Source organism: Ranitomeya variabilis, chromosome 2, assembly GCF_051348905.1.
Source record: "Ranitomeya variabilis isolate aRanVar5 chromosome 2, aRanVar5.hap1, whole genome shotgun sequence".
In the NCBI taxonomy this organism is placed as follows: Eukaryota; Metazoa; Chordata; class Amphibia; order Anura; family Dendrobatidae; genus Ranitomeya; species Ranitomeya variabilis.
The window spans coordinates 284,021,547-284,038,068 of record NC_135233.1 but is presented as its reverse complement, the minus strand read 5'-3'; the positions used below and the strand labels follow the sequence as shown (position 1 = coordinate 284,038,068).

Genomic DNA, 16,522 nt, shown 5'->3' with positions numbered 1-16,522 from the left:
TGGAGTTGAATGCATGGATTTCGGCAGTGCACGTGCCAGGCGTTCAAAACAACATAGCTGACGCTTTGTCTCGTTTGCAGTGGGACCGTTTCCGGGAATTGGCTCCAGATTCAGAGGCGACAGGAGCGGCATGTCCTTTGCATCTGTGGCAGGTTGTTACGGAACGGGAGGCCGACTGATTCAAGCTTCAGTGTCAAATAGGACTTGGTTAGATTACACGGCATCCTGGGCTATGTGGGAAGGTTGGTTGGCTCAATGTGGCCCGACTGAGTCTGATGGCGATAGGACAATGGCATTATTGGCCCTGATAGGTAAGGTGGTGGAATGGGGTTGGTCTGTGTCTAGGTTGAATAAGTTCATTGCAGGTTTGGTTTTCGGTTTTCAGCTGCAAGGGTTAAGGGACGTTACGAAAGACTTTGTGATACGGCAGGCGTTGAAGGGTTTTCGTAAGGGTAATGTAACTTTTGATAAGCGTAGGCCCATTTCTTTTGGAATGTTGCAGCGGTTAGGCGAGGCCTTGGTTTTCATTTGTTCTTCTCAGTTTGAGGTGGTACTGTTTCGTTTGGCTTTTTCTTTAGCGTTTTTTGGTGCCTTGCGTTTGGGGGAATTGGTTTACCCGAGCAGGGACAGGTCAGGTGGTCTTTTGGCGGAAGATATGGTTTTTTGGGATGGTGGTATTGCTTTCTGGATAAGGCAATCAAAGACGGATCAGCTGGGCAGGGGAAAGAAGGTAGTTTTAGGAAGGGTGGATGGTAGCGTGATGTGCCCGCAACACTGTTTGGAGGCATATTGGAGTTTGTGCCTGGTCAGGTCTGGTCCTTTGTTACAACACCAAGGAGGGGATTTTCTGTCACGTTTCCAGTTTGTAGCTATTTTGAAGAGAGGCTTGGAATATCTGGGTGTTAATCCGGAAAATTTCGGTTCGCACTCTTTTCGGATTGGGGCTGCGTCCGAGGCCGATGGTTTGGGCCTGGGGCCGGAGGTGATTAAGAAAATAGGCAGGTGGAGTTCTAATCGTTACCTGTCTTATGTGCGACATTGATTCGGCAAAGCTGGGGTGTGTTTTTTGGTGTTTGTTAATTGTGGTTATGTTTTACAGGTCGGCCCCCCTCCTTGGCTTGGATTGTTGGACACTCTTTTGTTTACTGGGGTGCCCTCCGGGCTGACGCTAGGTCGAATGGTAGGCAACTGGGTTTTGGTCGGGAGGTAGTGGTTATTCGTTGGATGGGTCGTCGTGGTATGTTGTGGCGTAGCTTGTTGTCAGAATTCTCCCGTGCCACCCACTTGGATCGCCCCCCGGACATCTTGGTGGTTCACTTGGGAGGTAACGATTTGGGGGCAAAACCAGTGAGGGAATTGATTCGGGATATCCGTTTCAATTTTTTGAGACTGTGGGTTTCTTTTCCTGGTATTCTGACGGTGTGGTCGGACATTGTGCCACGCCGGAGGTGGCGGGAGGCCCGTTCCCAAAAAGGGATTAACAGGGCCAGGGTGAAATTGAATAGGTCGGTGGCAAGTTTTGTGTCGCGGCACGGTGGTATTGCCGTTAGACACTTTGAGCTGGAGGCCGGGGTCGGGAATTTCTGGCGAGATGATGGAGTGCATCTTAACGAGATAGGTATGGATTTATGGGCGCTCGGTCTACAGGAAGGTGTAGAAAGAGCTTTGGCGGTGGTGGGGCACTCACGAGCCTGAGGTGGTCAGGGCTGTTCGTGTGTGGCGGGGGGTGGGGTTCTTGGAGTTGGTGATGATGCTTATAGGGTTGATCTGGCTTTTGTTACAGGCTCTGGACGGGGTGTTTACCTCGGGAGCTTTGGGGTTGGTTTGCCCGAAACGGGTTACATGGTGCCCTCGAGCTGGTGGTTACGGCTGAGGGTAAATACGTGTTTTTGGTTAAATTTTGTGGTGGGCTTTCGGCCTATTATGAGCCAGATTTTTTGCTCCAAGAACCCTCCCCTCGAGGTTTTATATTTACAATGTTTACATGTTGTTATTAATGTATTTGTTTGTTAATAAAATGGCCGCTGTGGCCAAATTATCCAAAAGAAATTTATGTCTTCGTGTCAATTCATTGGGTAGTTAAAAGGGTATGGTTTAAAAGGGAGCAAGGTAGTTGGGGTTGAGGATTCATGACTGAAAGGATCCTGCATTGGCGATACGCGGTCATGCCATAATACAATTCTAACAGTCTATTCAGTAGGACTATCAGCTGTGTATCCACCAGACTTCTGCACAACACAACTGATGGTCCCAACACCATTTATAAGGCAAGAAATCCAACTTATTAAACCTGACAGGGCACACCTGTGAAGTGAAAATCATTTCCAGTGACTACCTCTTGAAGCTCATCAAGAGAATGCCAAGAGTGTGCAAAGCAGTCATCAAAGCAAAAGGTGGCTACTTTGAAGAACCTAGAATATAAGACATAATTTCAGTTGTTTCACACTTTTTTGTTAAGTATATAATTCCACATGTGTTAATTCATAGTTTGATGCCTTCAGTGTGATTGTACAATTTTCATAGTCATGAAAATACAGAAAAAAATCTTTAAATGAGAAGGTGTGTCCAAACTTTTGGTCTATACCGTATGTCAGGAGTCGAGTTCCCGCCACTGCACAGGGGGAATCTCGAGCCATGTCTGCTGCGGTCTCCCATTCTGTATCGGCCGCAGTGGAGCCTGCTCAGCGGAGACGTCGGTCCCAGCGTCTCACTGAATCTGGTACTGTGCAAAGGGTTACCGCTGCCTCTCCAGGCTCTGCTATTGTACCCTGCACTGGTCTGCGGCGAGCAGGCTTTTCTGGGACTAAGTCCTGCTTTGCACACACTGAGCATGCCCAGGGTAAGATCTCTCAATGGAGATCAAGGGTCACATGCTCAGGTACTGCAGCATCTTCCATTGGTCCTCCAGGAAGGTCATGTACCTGATCAAGTTTTGTGGAAGTCTTCCATTGGTCCTTCTTGGAAGGTCCTGAAGTTGCTGCAGCTATAAAAGGTTCTGGTGTGTGTGTGTGTTTTTATGTTTATTCAGGGACCCGGCTGAAATAAGCCCGTAAAATGCTGGCACCTCTGGCGAGGAGTTTCATGTGAGTGGATTCAGGGCTGGCGTATAGCCATCAGAATTCCGGCTCCACCGGAGAGGAGCTGAGTGTTTGCATTTGACTGCATGACCACCATCTGCTCTACTAAGTAGCTGTGTTCCTCTGTGAAGCTAACAGGGTACAGCATTCTCTTTACTAACGGACTCTGTGAAGTAACAGAGTTCGTTTATACTACTATATTGTACCGCCATATCTAGCAGCAGGTTCTTTCCTGCAAGGTGGATCCTGGGTTGCGAATGCACCAACTACTTCTAATAAATATATATTCGGTGCGTTCCGCCAACCCTAACACCGTATATGTAAATGACCCTGCTACCTTATTGTCTTCTTTTGTAGTTAAGCCTTCCATCTACGAAAAGGAGACAGACTTTTACAGGGTGGAACCAGTTCTACTTGGCGAGTCTCAACGCTTCCAGTGTACGGTTTATGGAAATCCTCCTCCCACAATCACCTGGGAATGGCAGCCATGTCCAAGGACAAGCAGAAGGTAAGCAATGTATCCCTACAGAGCTTTTAAAAATATTCTATAAAAAACGGTGGATTTTAGAAAGAAATTCCAGACTGGATACATTAGGCTAAATGTCTTTGTACAAACAAAAATCGCTTCCCCTCATTTCCTTTTTCATGCAGCTTGCAATCAAAAAACCCAAGGGAAAAACATTTTTTCCAACCTTGATTGTATGTAATGTGTACACAGTGGAATGAACTATTAGTCTTTGTTTTACAACATGCGGGTCATGATCTGGACATTTTCAATAAACCTACGGTGCGATTTACATTCCATGCATTCAATGCAGAGCTGAAGATCTGCGTACCTTTCCTATCATAAGGGTTCCTATACAATAAACTGATCACAATGTGTCTGCCTTTCCTTGACCAAAAATGATCAGCTTTAATCTGTGGCGAACCAGATAGTAAATATTTAATTTCCCTGGAGCACACCATATATACTATAACCATTCATATCAGTAGGTTATCTGTACAGTGTAGGACAGGACAGGTTCTCCAAAGCAAGAAATGCTCTTTATAACATCATGTCTCCACTCTATCCAAGAGATGAACAACGGACCCCTTGTATTCATTCAGTATTCCCTTCTAGGACATATAGAAATGGACTTTTTTATTTTGGGCAATTCCATTAATTTCATGTTCATAAATAATATCTGATGGACTTTCCATTACTACATTTACTGTGATTGTTCTGCCTATTTTCTATTGGTATTGCATAAAACTTTACACAAGGACAGAGGGTGTGCGTTTGTATCCAGTGTGACATTTTTGTATAGTAAGGATAAGGTTATGATTGTGGTTATAACAGCCTTATCTTTTGCTCACAGAAATCCTACTAAGACCTCTAAGTGATATGACGCATGGCTTTATTTCCTCCCCTTGCCCGGTTTCCTCTTCTTCTCTCTGTCTCTTTTCAGACCCAGAAGGAGAATCAGCTTGAGCCTATTGTTCTTTACAACCAAATGCTGATTTAGCTTGCTTCCTCTTAAATCCCTGACTTCTACTTACTAAAGGTCGGACCAGTTATTGAGTCTTTCTTTTCCGATTTCGATTCTACTGAAGAGCCTTCTGATTGTTACAAAGCCTAATGAAATTATCAAAGGCTCTAGATGAGTAGTTGTCTCATACATCTGATGTTTTCCTATTTCCAGGAAAAGCAATCAAAGTCATGACATGATAACTGTAAGTGTATTGTCTGTCGGACATTAATAGATCATAGACATGCTGGCAAGAGGGACACTTCCTTAAGAAAGTAAATAACTGATTGTAGAAATTCTCATTTAAAGATCTAAGATGTGGACGATCCTTCTAATTTTAGACCATTCAACATAAATGTTTTTGAAAAAACGTTTTTGGAATGATGTTAGCCAGTTGAAAAAAGATTGCTTGCTCTCAGTAAAAGAAACAAAATAATAATCTTCTGGATATTATTCCATTTAATGAGTAACAAAAATAGGATGCCCAATGTTACAAAGCAAGCAAAGATAGGCAGAGTTATTTTGTTTGTCTTTACTGAGAGCAATCAATTGTAAAGGTGTAAGGGTACCTTTACACAGTGCAATTTTGATCGCTACGACGGCACGATTTGTGACGTTCCAGCGATGCATTTACGATATCGTTGTGTCTGACACGCTACTGCGATCCGGATCCCCGCTGAGAATCGTACGTCGTAGCAGATCGTTTGAAACTTTCTTTCGTCGTCTAGTGTCCCGCTGTGGCGGCATGATTGCATCGTGTGACACAGGTTGTATACGATGTGCGCACAGTAACCAACGGCTTCTACATCGCAAATACGTCATGAAATTATCGCTCCAGCGCTGTGTATTGCAACGTGTGACCGCAGTCTACGACGCTGGAGCGATAATCATACGACGCTGCAACGTCACGAATCGTGCCGTCGTAGCGATCAAAATTGCACTGTGTAAAGGTACCCTAAGACAAGACCATTGATTCTGCGTTTTAATAATTTATCACCCCATCCATATCAGTAATTGTAGCAATAGAACTTTTAGTTCATTGTTGTTTTTTTGTTAGATGTAAAGAGGATGCTAGAGAGCAAAGGATTCCTATTTTATCTGACGGAATTGACAAAAATGACAATGAGACAAGACCACTTATTGAAAAAATTCAAGCAACATCTGAAGAAAAAAATAAGGTAAGTTTAGGTTTTCCTGAACCAGCAACGTTCTTGAGATGTGACTAGCATCTCATTTTACTGATATTTGGCCAAGAAAGGTTTTAAAATTCTAGTGAAGGCTAGCTATGTGCTATGTGAATCACATAAGTGATATCCTGTCATATCTTGTACTCTTCCTTAAAGGGAACCTGACAGTACCTGTATCTCTCCAAAGTCTTAGGAGCACTTTATCAGCATCCAAATACCGTTTTCAAATGTCTCGGTACGGTCACTATTTTCTCTTTCAGAATGTTTTAAATGAATGAAATTAATGTCATGTAAAGCGCCATGGAATAAATGGCGCTATAATAATATTAATAAATAATAATAATGTGTACATGTTGGCACCCAGACTGGTCCAGGACCACAGAAAATCATTCCATCAGCGCTGATATCACTCCCACAGCAGTGTTGTGCAGGAAGAGCAGGGAGATGTTAAAAAGAAGTCCCTCTTCTTATCCTCCCTGCTTTTCTGGCACACACCGGGATGTCAGTCGCTCTGTCAAGTTCCATATAAGCAATCGATTGGTGATAAGGAACCACTTTATATGACTATTTTAACTATCTACTGTAAAATTCAGTGTATACAGAATACTGTGGAAACAATGTGTTACAAGTGGAAAACTAGCATGTGGAAGACCAGTCACTGGTGTTGTGCCCTAAATTCATATTTTGTCATTAAAAAGACTTTTAGAACATTCAGAAACTGTGCAAAATTATTGCAAAACAATGCTGGGCTAAAACTAACACCTTAGACAGACTACATTTAATTTACAAATAGTGATGAGTGATGGTGCTCGGTTAAGGGACTCGAACATTTTCGATCACGCCAGTCACTTGGTTAACACACGCGCATGCTCGGATAGCACCTTATCCGAGCACATTCGCTCATCACTATTTACAAACAACCTAATCTCTTTATTGTTGGAAATAGTTAATGAATACAAAAAAAAAGAAAAAAACTTTTTGGGACATTAGAGCTATTCTTCTGATGAGGTCCATACCGTGTGGACTGTAAGCCTTCGCAGGTAGGGTTCTCAGTCCCATTGTACCTGTCTGTCACTTAGTGTCTAGTTAAACTTGCTTTGTACCTTACTTTGTATTGGCAAATGATTGTTATGTACTTTATGTATGGGGTCCTGGCAGATCACTATAAAATAAATAATAATAATAATAATAATAATAATAATAATAATGCTTTAGTTGCAGGGCAACGTTGATTCTTTCCAAACGCTCAGATTTTCTAACATTTTTTATGGTTTCTTAAAGAAAATTTGTCACCTCTCCTGACATGTTTGTTTTAAGACAGAGAATCCTAATGCAAATGTGAAGAGAATTTGTTCTTACTGAGGACTGGGAGGCAGTGGGATAGCGTTGAGACCCCCTGCATGATCTTATGGTTAAAGGGAATCTCCCCTGCCGCTCTCACATACTCCAGGATAGTTAGACTCCACATATTATGACAAGTCTTATAACTCTGTGTTGTATAATTCCTCCAATGTTATTCTTCCTAGAAATGTATGTATAAATTGACAGGTTGGTGTTACCGGTTGGGGGGTGTTTCTGCACTGTCGGACCCTGGGAGCACTGATTAGACAGTGTCAGTGTGTAGGCACACACCTACACACCTACAACTGGTAATACCAAGCTGTCAACTTATTCCTAAGCTTCTAATGGGGAAACATAGTAACGGGACAACTCAGAGCGCCAAGGAAAGAACTTACAGAATAGTTTTCCATGATGATTACAAGTATTTACTGACTAGACAGCTGACTGATCCTCTTTAAGAGTTACTGGGAAACATTAATGACTGCCTGTGACACTAGAGAGCAATCTAAACAACTTTTAAATGATAAGAATATGGTTTGGCAGTCTACAGAGGACGGACATTCTTGTTTATTTTTGGTCTCTAACATCTGTTTTATGGAATGTAACATGGGGGCACTCTATTTTTTTAATGATAATAATATATAATTTGAAGTCCTAACCAAATGTATCTGTGTATCAGTCTGTTTTGTTTTCTGCATCTTTATAGTGTGCTATTTTTCTTATTCTGGCATGCCTTTAAGTAATATTGCATTGCTATGACATTTCTATATTTCTACATGTTATAAGAGGTAACTATCACACTCATGTACAGCTAAAGCAAAACCTGCAGGTCATGCAAAGATCCCATGCTAAAAATATATAAGGAAGCAGAATTCCATCATGGAGCAGATACCTAGCACATCATTTATGGTTTAAATAGGGAAGGTACCTCTGGTCTTCTTAGTTAGTTGGGAACCTTTATTTTTAAAGCTAGTAGTCTGTTCTATCTCTAATCTTAAATGAGTATTCTCAGGTTTGAAAGTTTTTCCTTATCCATGAGAAAGGGGGATAACTTCCTGATTGTTAGGGGTCCAACCACTGGGGCCCCATTCAATCTTGAGAACTGGGGCTTTGAAGAGCCCTGGCTGAATGGAGTGTAAGGTGCCTAAGTAAGGTAGTCGTGGGCGAGCTGCTGCTTCTACACACTCTGGCACCCTATAGACAAATCGTGTCCCCATCCCGGTGTGCTGCTGTGTGTGGGGTGCATCACACTTACTTGTGGCATATAGGCCTCCACTGGCTCCAGGTTTTTATCTTCCAGAACCTTTGCAGCAAGCAATCCAGGGGACACTGAATTTGTTAAAACGGTTAACTTTTACTTGGCAGCTTACGGTCATTACAATCAGGCATAGGGCTCAATGGGTTAAAATCTTTACCACAGGTAACAGACTTAGCTTCAGCCATATTTCTCAGCATGGGCAGAGCATCCCTCTTGCTAACTCTTCTATCACTAGGAATTCTTATCTACCACTAGCAGTGCACCTGGATTCCATCACCTTCCGTCTCTGAGTGTTTGAGTACATCTTTCCATACAGCTCCTCAGGTTTAGTACACCCAAGGGCCTTGATGTGCATCTCAAGGTTCCCAGGCCGACAGACAGACTCGCATGGAAGGGTTTTGTGGCAATACACTGCCCCGAGTAATAGGCTCATGCTGTCCCTAGCTGTCTATTGCCTGTGACCGATGCTGTCACTTCATCACTCTTTTTCCAGTTGCCCTTGACACTTCCTGAACTTGTCAATAACTCTAGATCCTCCTCCCTAATCTGGGCCGGCCATTACAGTTAGCCCTATCTAGGCTAGACTGCAGCCCCAAAGGGTTTTACTCTGAGTTAACATACATCAACATAAAATACATTTAACCACATATAACTATTTGGGGTGTAAAGTAGTAGAACATCACCTCCACCACTCCTATAAGAGAGGTGCTTAATCATACGCACTGCCGCTTCAATCATTCTAATGGAAGTGCTGACGATCAGCAAACTCCAGCACTCTCATTAAAATGAATGGAGCAGCATTGTTCATGATTGACTACCGCTCCGCTTAGCCAGGGCTCTTCAGAGCCCCAATTGTCAGAATTGGTGCGTGCCACAGTGATCAAACTCCCAGTGATCAGGAAGTTATTGAAATAAAGGAAAAATGTCAAACTTGAGAATATCCCCTTTAAGAATGCAAGTTGATGATTGGCAAAATAAAAGTTCTTAGGAATCTTCATTCCCAATTACAGCCAATGTATACATACCCAGTGCCTAGCTAACAATCGAGCAAACTCTCATTTCTCGACTTAAAAATTGGTTGGCAGCACATTCCCACATGTAAACAGAGATATGATGCTGACAATAATTCCAACTGTACGGATTTGAACAATTGTTGTAATACTTGTTCATCCCCATACACACAGTGCTAATAGTTGCTTATGTAAATACAGCTAAACATGCACTGTTCAACCTATTACATTTGCTGGGCTTGTTTCGTAATAAAAATTGTGAAAGCCTCTAATCTACTAACTGCCTCGTCATCTAGGCTTGCTGCTATACAATCTACCTTCCTACTAAGGTTTCCACCAGTAATAAATCATGATAGGAACATGGTGTTCAAGTCACCACCTTGCTTAAAGCACCCCCTTCCCTGTTTATATCGGTAGAATTTCATGAAAAAATCTGGAAAATTCTGAGCATATGCAAAGTAAAGCTGACACAGCTGAAGACCAGCTGTGTAGATATCTGTATAATAGGATACCTGGTTTACTTTCAATGTCTTGTGAAAAGGGAAATTGAATATTAGTTTAAATCATTTAGGCATTTTAACCCACAATTAGGATCAATCTACCATTTAAAGGGGTTGTCCACTAACTAGACAACCCGATTTTAAGTAAAGCAGTGCCCCTTATAAAATAAAAGTAACATGTACTCGCTTTCTATACCGGCATTCTTCCATCATCACATGAGCCCTTCAGCCAATTAGACACTACTACTAGGTTTCTGTGCTCTCACTACTTCCATACTACAGCCCATTGTTGACATCTGATTGGCTGCAGGGCTCACATGACATAACAATGTCATGCAAGCCCCAGGAGACCTTAGCCCTGACATCACTGGAGCATCGTGAGTACAGGAGTTGAGTATACATTATTTTTATTTTAGTAGAACTAAGTTATTTAAAGAAAAACTGTCAGCAGGTTTTTCCTATAAAGTAATAATAAAAGACTGAGTGGCGCCGAGTATTATAGGGGTAATTGCTCCTGCTGCGAATATAACAATCGCCACCAATGATTGTGTAAGAAACAATGATAAGTCTAAAATGGATAATCAATATCCATATTCGCGCTGATGAAAAACCCCAATAGCAAGAAATAAAATGAAATGAATCAGTGCACAAAATGCTAAAACATCAAAGTTCATCTCATATGGACACCTATTTTGTTAATAGGCCTGATACTGGGTGGAAAAATAGCAGAGTGTTCTAATTTGCCAATAAAGGTCTTACCAAGAGAAGACATTCATGTCAGTAGGGAGGCTGCTTGATTGAAGACTGTAATCCCCAGCAGCGGTTGGTACTGTTGTACTGAAGACTGTGATGAACGATTCTGCTCACATGCGGCAGCTGCCCCGGCCGGCGGCAGCGTAACGCTTAGCAGAGCTGACACATGTAGCGGTGTGCACTCATGCAGGCAGGCCGATGTCCTCCTAGGTGCGCGGAGTGAACGCGGCGCTGGGAAAGGACCTGCGTGCCGGTGTGTGTAATGTGACCGCTCACGTGACTAGAAGTGCAGTACGGATGGCGGTAGGGACCAAAAATAAGCTTACTTTTGGTCCCTACCACCATCCGTACTGCACTTCTAGTCACGTGAGCGGTCACATTACACACACCGGCACGCAGGTCCTTTCCCAGCGCCACCGGCCGGGGCAGCTGCCGCATGTGAGCAGAATCGTTCATCACAGTCTTCAGTACAACAGTACCAACCGCTGCTGGGGATTACAGTCTTCAATCAAGCAGCCTCCCTACTGACATGAATGTCTTCTCTGGGTAAGACCTTTATTGACAATTAGAACACTCTGCTATTTTTCCACCCAGTATCAGGCCTATTAACAAAATAGGTGTCCATATGAGATGAACTTTGATGTTTTAGCATTTTGTGCACTGATTCATTTCATTTTATTTCTTGCTATTGGGGTTTTTCATCAGCGCGAATATGGATATTGATTATCCATTTTAGACTTATCATTGTTTTCCTATAAAGTCTGAGAGCATAATGATGTAGTCTCAAAAAACTTGATTCCAGCAATGTATCACTTATTGGGCTGCTTGCTGCAGTGTTTTCTTTTTTTTAGATGTAGCAGTGATCAGAAAATTGAGCTCTGTATAACCCCGCCCACACAACTGACTGGCAGATCAGGACATTGTGCATTGTGAGCAGACTGCTAATCATTGGTGAGAATGGTCTTACACCAATTAGATGGACTGGTCTGCACATGAGACCTAGTCCTGTAGTGGTAATCTCCTGCTGATAAAATATCGTTTGTACTGAAACTACAACACACTGCCTATTAAGTGACAGGTCCCTGAAATCAGGTTCTCTTTCCCTATAGTATGCTGCTCACAGATTAAATAACAAAAACCTGCTGACAGATTCAGAAGTTGTTCATGTAGTGGAACACCTGATTAAGGCTGAACATGTTGGTATAATTGTTACATCTGTAACAATGTTATCTGTAGAATTTACTAATGATGAAATTAAATTGTGGTTATGATAATAATACTGATAAAAAACCTTTATCTATATCCTGACTTTAAGTGCCCTCCTCACTCCCACTGGTAGCTGATGGTAATCTTGAGATCCCCTGCCATTTTCAGGCAGGCTTCTGCTAAAGCCTTCATTTTCTGGTTGTTCTGGGGCAGAAATCATCATAGAATACCTGGGAAACAGAACACTAAAAAATGTTTCAAGGCTTATTTGGGGAAAAGGAATCTGCCATATTAGGCCTCCTTCACAGGTCCGAGTTTCCAGTACTTGTATAGGTTTTTTTATGGTTACCACTAGTGATGCATGAGTGTACTCGTTGGTCGGGTTTTCCCGAGCACGCTCGGGTGACCTTCGAGTATTTATGACTGCTCGGAGATTTAGTTTTCATTGCGGCAGCTGAATGATTTACAGCTACTAGCCAGGCTGAGTACATGTAGGGGTTGCCTGGTTGCTAGGGAATTCCCACATGTACTCAGCCTGGCTAGTAGCTGTAAATCATTCAGCTGCCGCAATGAAAACTAAATCTCCGAGCAGTCATAAATACTCGGAGATCACCTGAGCGTGCTCGGGAAAACCTGAGCAACGAGTATACTCGCTCATCACTAGTTACCACACGTACCCATTATAACCTATTAGGCTATGTACGTCTGTGGTTTTTCGTGGACCTTGTGTCTGTGCAAAACATGGAGACATATCCATAGCACGGATGACAAGGGCCAGTATAAGTCTATGAGTCTGTGAAAAACACAAAGAGCACTTGGATGGCATCAGTGCACAGTCCGTGCCCCATCTGTGTGCTGTCCAGGTTTAACATTGCAAAGTATAGGAGAAGCTTTTGTAATTAATTTCTTTCTTTATCTGTACCGGAAAAACACTGACGACTGATGGTAAAAGCGGATACACTGATGGCACTGGTTTTTCACGTATGTGTTTTATACAGGCGTGTGAAGGAGGCCTGATGAATCTTTGGGAATGGATGAGAACTCTAAACTAAAACAGGTTTTATAGGAGTGTTCCCATCATAGCAGGCTCTGATAAATTATTCACATGTTTATAGCAAATCACTGAAGATAAAGCCAATTTTACACATTCGAGTATCACAGTCCAAGTACGGCTGACGAGTTTGGGTTGGGAGATCTGTGGTCAGTTCGAGCATTGTGATCTGTATACTGACTGTGAAATATGCCTTTCTATATCCGGCCTAGGGTATACAGGAGCTGAGAATCCCACCTTTTTTGCCCTGAAGATGGGCAATGCTTATACTTATATAAAAATGTCATTGCCTATTGGTGCCTGGCCAGTCAGCGGTGTTTTATGTTTTGCAGGTTGTGAGCACTCTAACGACCTCTCCTAATAGCAACCAGTCTGGAATTTTCTTCTGCATGGCATCTAACAATGCAGGAACAGATGAAAGAAAGATGTATTTCATCCTATCAGGTGATCATTTTGTCATTCTTTTGGTAGCACATTATTTTATTTATAAAGGTGTTTTTAGGCATTCTTCTCTGGACTGAATATTCATAAACATTGGCTTCCCTATGACATGTTTTATAAAACAAAAATGTAAAAAAAGAAAGAAAAGAGAATGTACAGTGCTCATGTTAGTGCATGTAAACATGACAGTGTATCTCAGGTCAATACATGGGAGCCCCCTATCACTGTCTGTGCAGTGTTGGAAAGTACCCCTGTGGCATCCATGTCACATACAGCAGCGAGAGCACTTTTTTAATATCACAGTTTAATCAGGACATACGTATAATCTTGGAAAATATTAAGATCCTACTTTTGACAAAAGTCTCAGAGAATGTTGTAACCTGAGGTAGAGACCAAATCTAGATTTAAACGGGTTTTCCCATGAACAAAAGTTCATCTTAATCAATAGATCTTGAAATAATAATAATTTCTACAATTGGATGTGTGTAAATAAAATGATCCTGTGCGATGATAATCTTATAAATCTGCCCCTGCTGTGTATCATCATTTTTATTAAAAATAAAAAATAGAATTATTGCAATTTTCATACTGACAACTTGGGCTTTTTTAGACATAAACTTCCTATTGTTTCAGGAAACAACATATGTACATAGTCACAATGATCCGACCCTTTCTTTTGTATTGAAGTGTTAAATGAGCGCTGTATATCTTTTCTGATCGGACAAAAAGTTAGAGTCTAAAAAAGCCTCTGTGGCCAGTGTGAAAATTGCAAGAATACTATTTTTTTATTAAATATTGTAATATGATAAAACGTACAGCTGAAAAAAAAAAAAATACATGCAATACAAAAACCTGATTTAAACAGTACATTATTTTCTGGTGATAGCTTCACTTTAAAATGCTGAATTTTTAGGCTTATGAAAGTTATGAAATGATTTGTACTGAGTATTTTATTTCGGTCAGATTCACACCTTGTAACTACCTCTTCTCATTCTCTTATATACACATGAGTCAAACGTATACAGTTGTAGTGAATAAATCCTTAAAGCATTTTCTCATGTAGCTTTCAAACAATTTCAAACAACCACTTTACTACAGATAATCTATTCTGTGTTCTCTCTTCTGTCTTATTTCTAAGGGGTTGCTCTGCCATCTTTCAATCTTTATACCTCTGAATGAAAGATCTTTTGCAATAAATTAAAAAACTTAACTTTATTAAAAATGCATCCTAAGCGTGTCTTTCAAGAGATGTGTTAGGTGACATCTGTGATGGCATAACTACATGGGTCACAGTGGTCACAGTTACAAGCAGACCCCATAGTCCAGGAGGTCCACAGGATCTATGTCACCTGCCTTGAGTAATTTATATGTAAATAAAGTTATTGAAAAAATACTCACCTTGTCACTAAAGAGCAGTCTGCTTCCTCACCTGGTAAGCAATGTTCACCCCATCCCGTCCTCGTCCAATATACTGGGACATTCCACTCAATCACTTTTCTATGTGAAGGTGGAATCAGATACCTCACACAAGTTTCACCAAGTAGGTACCAATCAGCTATGGTCTGGGAAGAACTTAGCATGAGCAATATCAGAAAGACCCTGCCTGGCATGGTTTGGAGCATGCACAGAGGAATGCAAAGTCTTGTAGGTGCATGGGTACTGGAAAAGAGGGACAATAGCAACCAACATGCCATACCTTGGGAGATTCCACATGGTACTAAAGCAATCGGGACCAAGAAACCATAACATTCTTCTGGCTGTATGTGAAAGAGGTTCAGCAAGCTGCACGGGCCTGATGTGAGAAGGCCAAAGGACCGGTTTCAGGGGTCAGTAAGACTGAAGCTGAGGGTGTCTGTGCTGATTGCTCTTTTGTGGGAGAGGCTGTTGTGGTAAATGCTTAAACTTAAAAATTTGGCATATGGCTGTGCTATGTCTTGTCTCATCTTAGGTAATCTGACTTCTACGTCAAAAAGATCAGTCAGAATAATAATAAATTTATGGATTTTAATGGAACAACTTAGGTTTTGTATGTCAGTGCAAGGTTTGGAATAGAGCTATAGGTACTGCTAATATGGTCAGTATTTTCACTGTAGGACGATGTCTATGACTTTTGAATTATGTTGACATAAGCTGCAAATATACATTGGATATAAGGATTTATCTGTGTCCTTTTCTTTGGATTAGCTGTATATGGTCTTGATTTTGGCAGGGAAATGGGATACACTCACGGTAGACACATGTTGATAGCTTTGGTGCCATTCCTGTGGAATAATGTAATGGAAAAAATGGGCAAAGCTGGGAGGGGACAGTAACAGCTTTTCATTAGTTAATATCATCTTGATGCAAAACTTAAGCTGATAGTTGAACAAATGGAGGCTGATATCACGAGGGGCTGACAAACATCAGGCTTAAGAAAGACAAATTTACATCTATCAAGAAATAACTACAATGTCTCTAGTAGAAACTTTGCCTTACATAAAAGAGAGTAATGTATTTTGGAGTACCCAAAACACCTTCATCAAGACAAGCAGATAAGACAGCAATGTCAGCTTGTCTTTCTGAAGCCAAAACTGGGACTTCAGTCACTACTAAAGCCAAAATCACAGGTCCCCGACACACAGACTCTGCTCAGATCACAATGCCTGGTATGACCAACAGTTCTACTGAACTGAACTAACTCCCTCCTGCATATATGAGGGCTTTAGCCCAGGTCAAGAGATCTGCCATTCAGATCGGATATTGCAATGGGAGAACATTCTGTTTCACATACCTTTAAATTCAGCCTTAGGAAAAAGAAGAGGCAAGGAATGCTGAGGGATGTGAGGATATCATCATATAGGTTTCTCGACTGTAGAGGTGACTGGGAAAGTCACAAGCAACAGGTAGGGAAATGTAATAGTTTTAATTTTTTTATTCAAGTCAATATTCAACTATGCAATGTTGCACTTACCAGTGGATTTCCGCTCTGGCTCCTGGTTGCTTCTGGTCACAGTTACAGTGGTCAAAAGAGGTATGCTGCAGGAAGATCAAAGGGAAAGACTAAGTGTCATGTGACGGTAGTTTGATATCCCGTGGCCAGGGGGTCCTTTCCTATTCCTAAAGATAAAAGTGTCCTAGCTATCCCTTCTCCCTGGATTACTTCTGATGGTAAAGATGCTGAAGCCACGTAGCTTGCTGAGCTTCTGAATCA

General features: G+C 41.6%; 1 protein-coding gene across 1 annotated transcript in view; it reads left to right on the top strand.

Moving 5' to 3' along the window:
- LOC143805567 (vascular endothelial growth factor receptor kdr-like) overlaps positions 1-16,522 on the top strand; it is a 243,457-nt gene that overhangs the window by 147,241 nt on the left and 79,694 nt on the right. Inside the window, exons 10-12 of the mRNA XM_077285064.1 lie at positions 3,435-3,585; positions 5,643-5,763; positions 13,224-13,335. Coding sequence (XP_077141179.1) covers positions 3,435-3,585; positions 5,643-5,763; positions 13,224-13,335 — 384 coding nt within the window. The remainder of the gene's footprint in view (positions 1-3,434; positions 3,586-5,642; positions 5,764-13,223; positions 13,336-16,522) is intronic.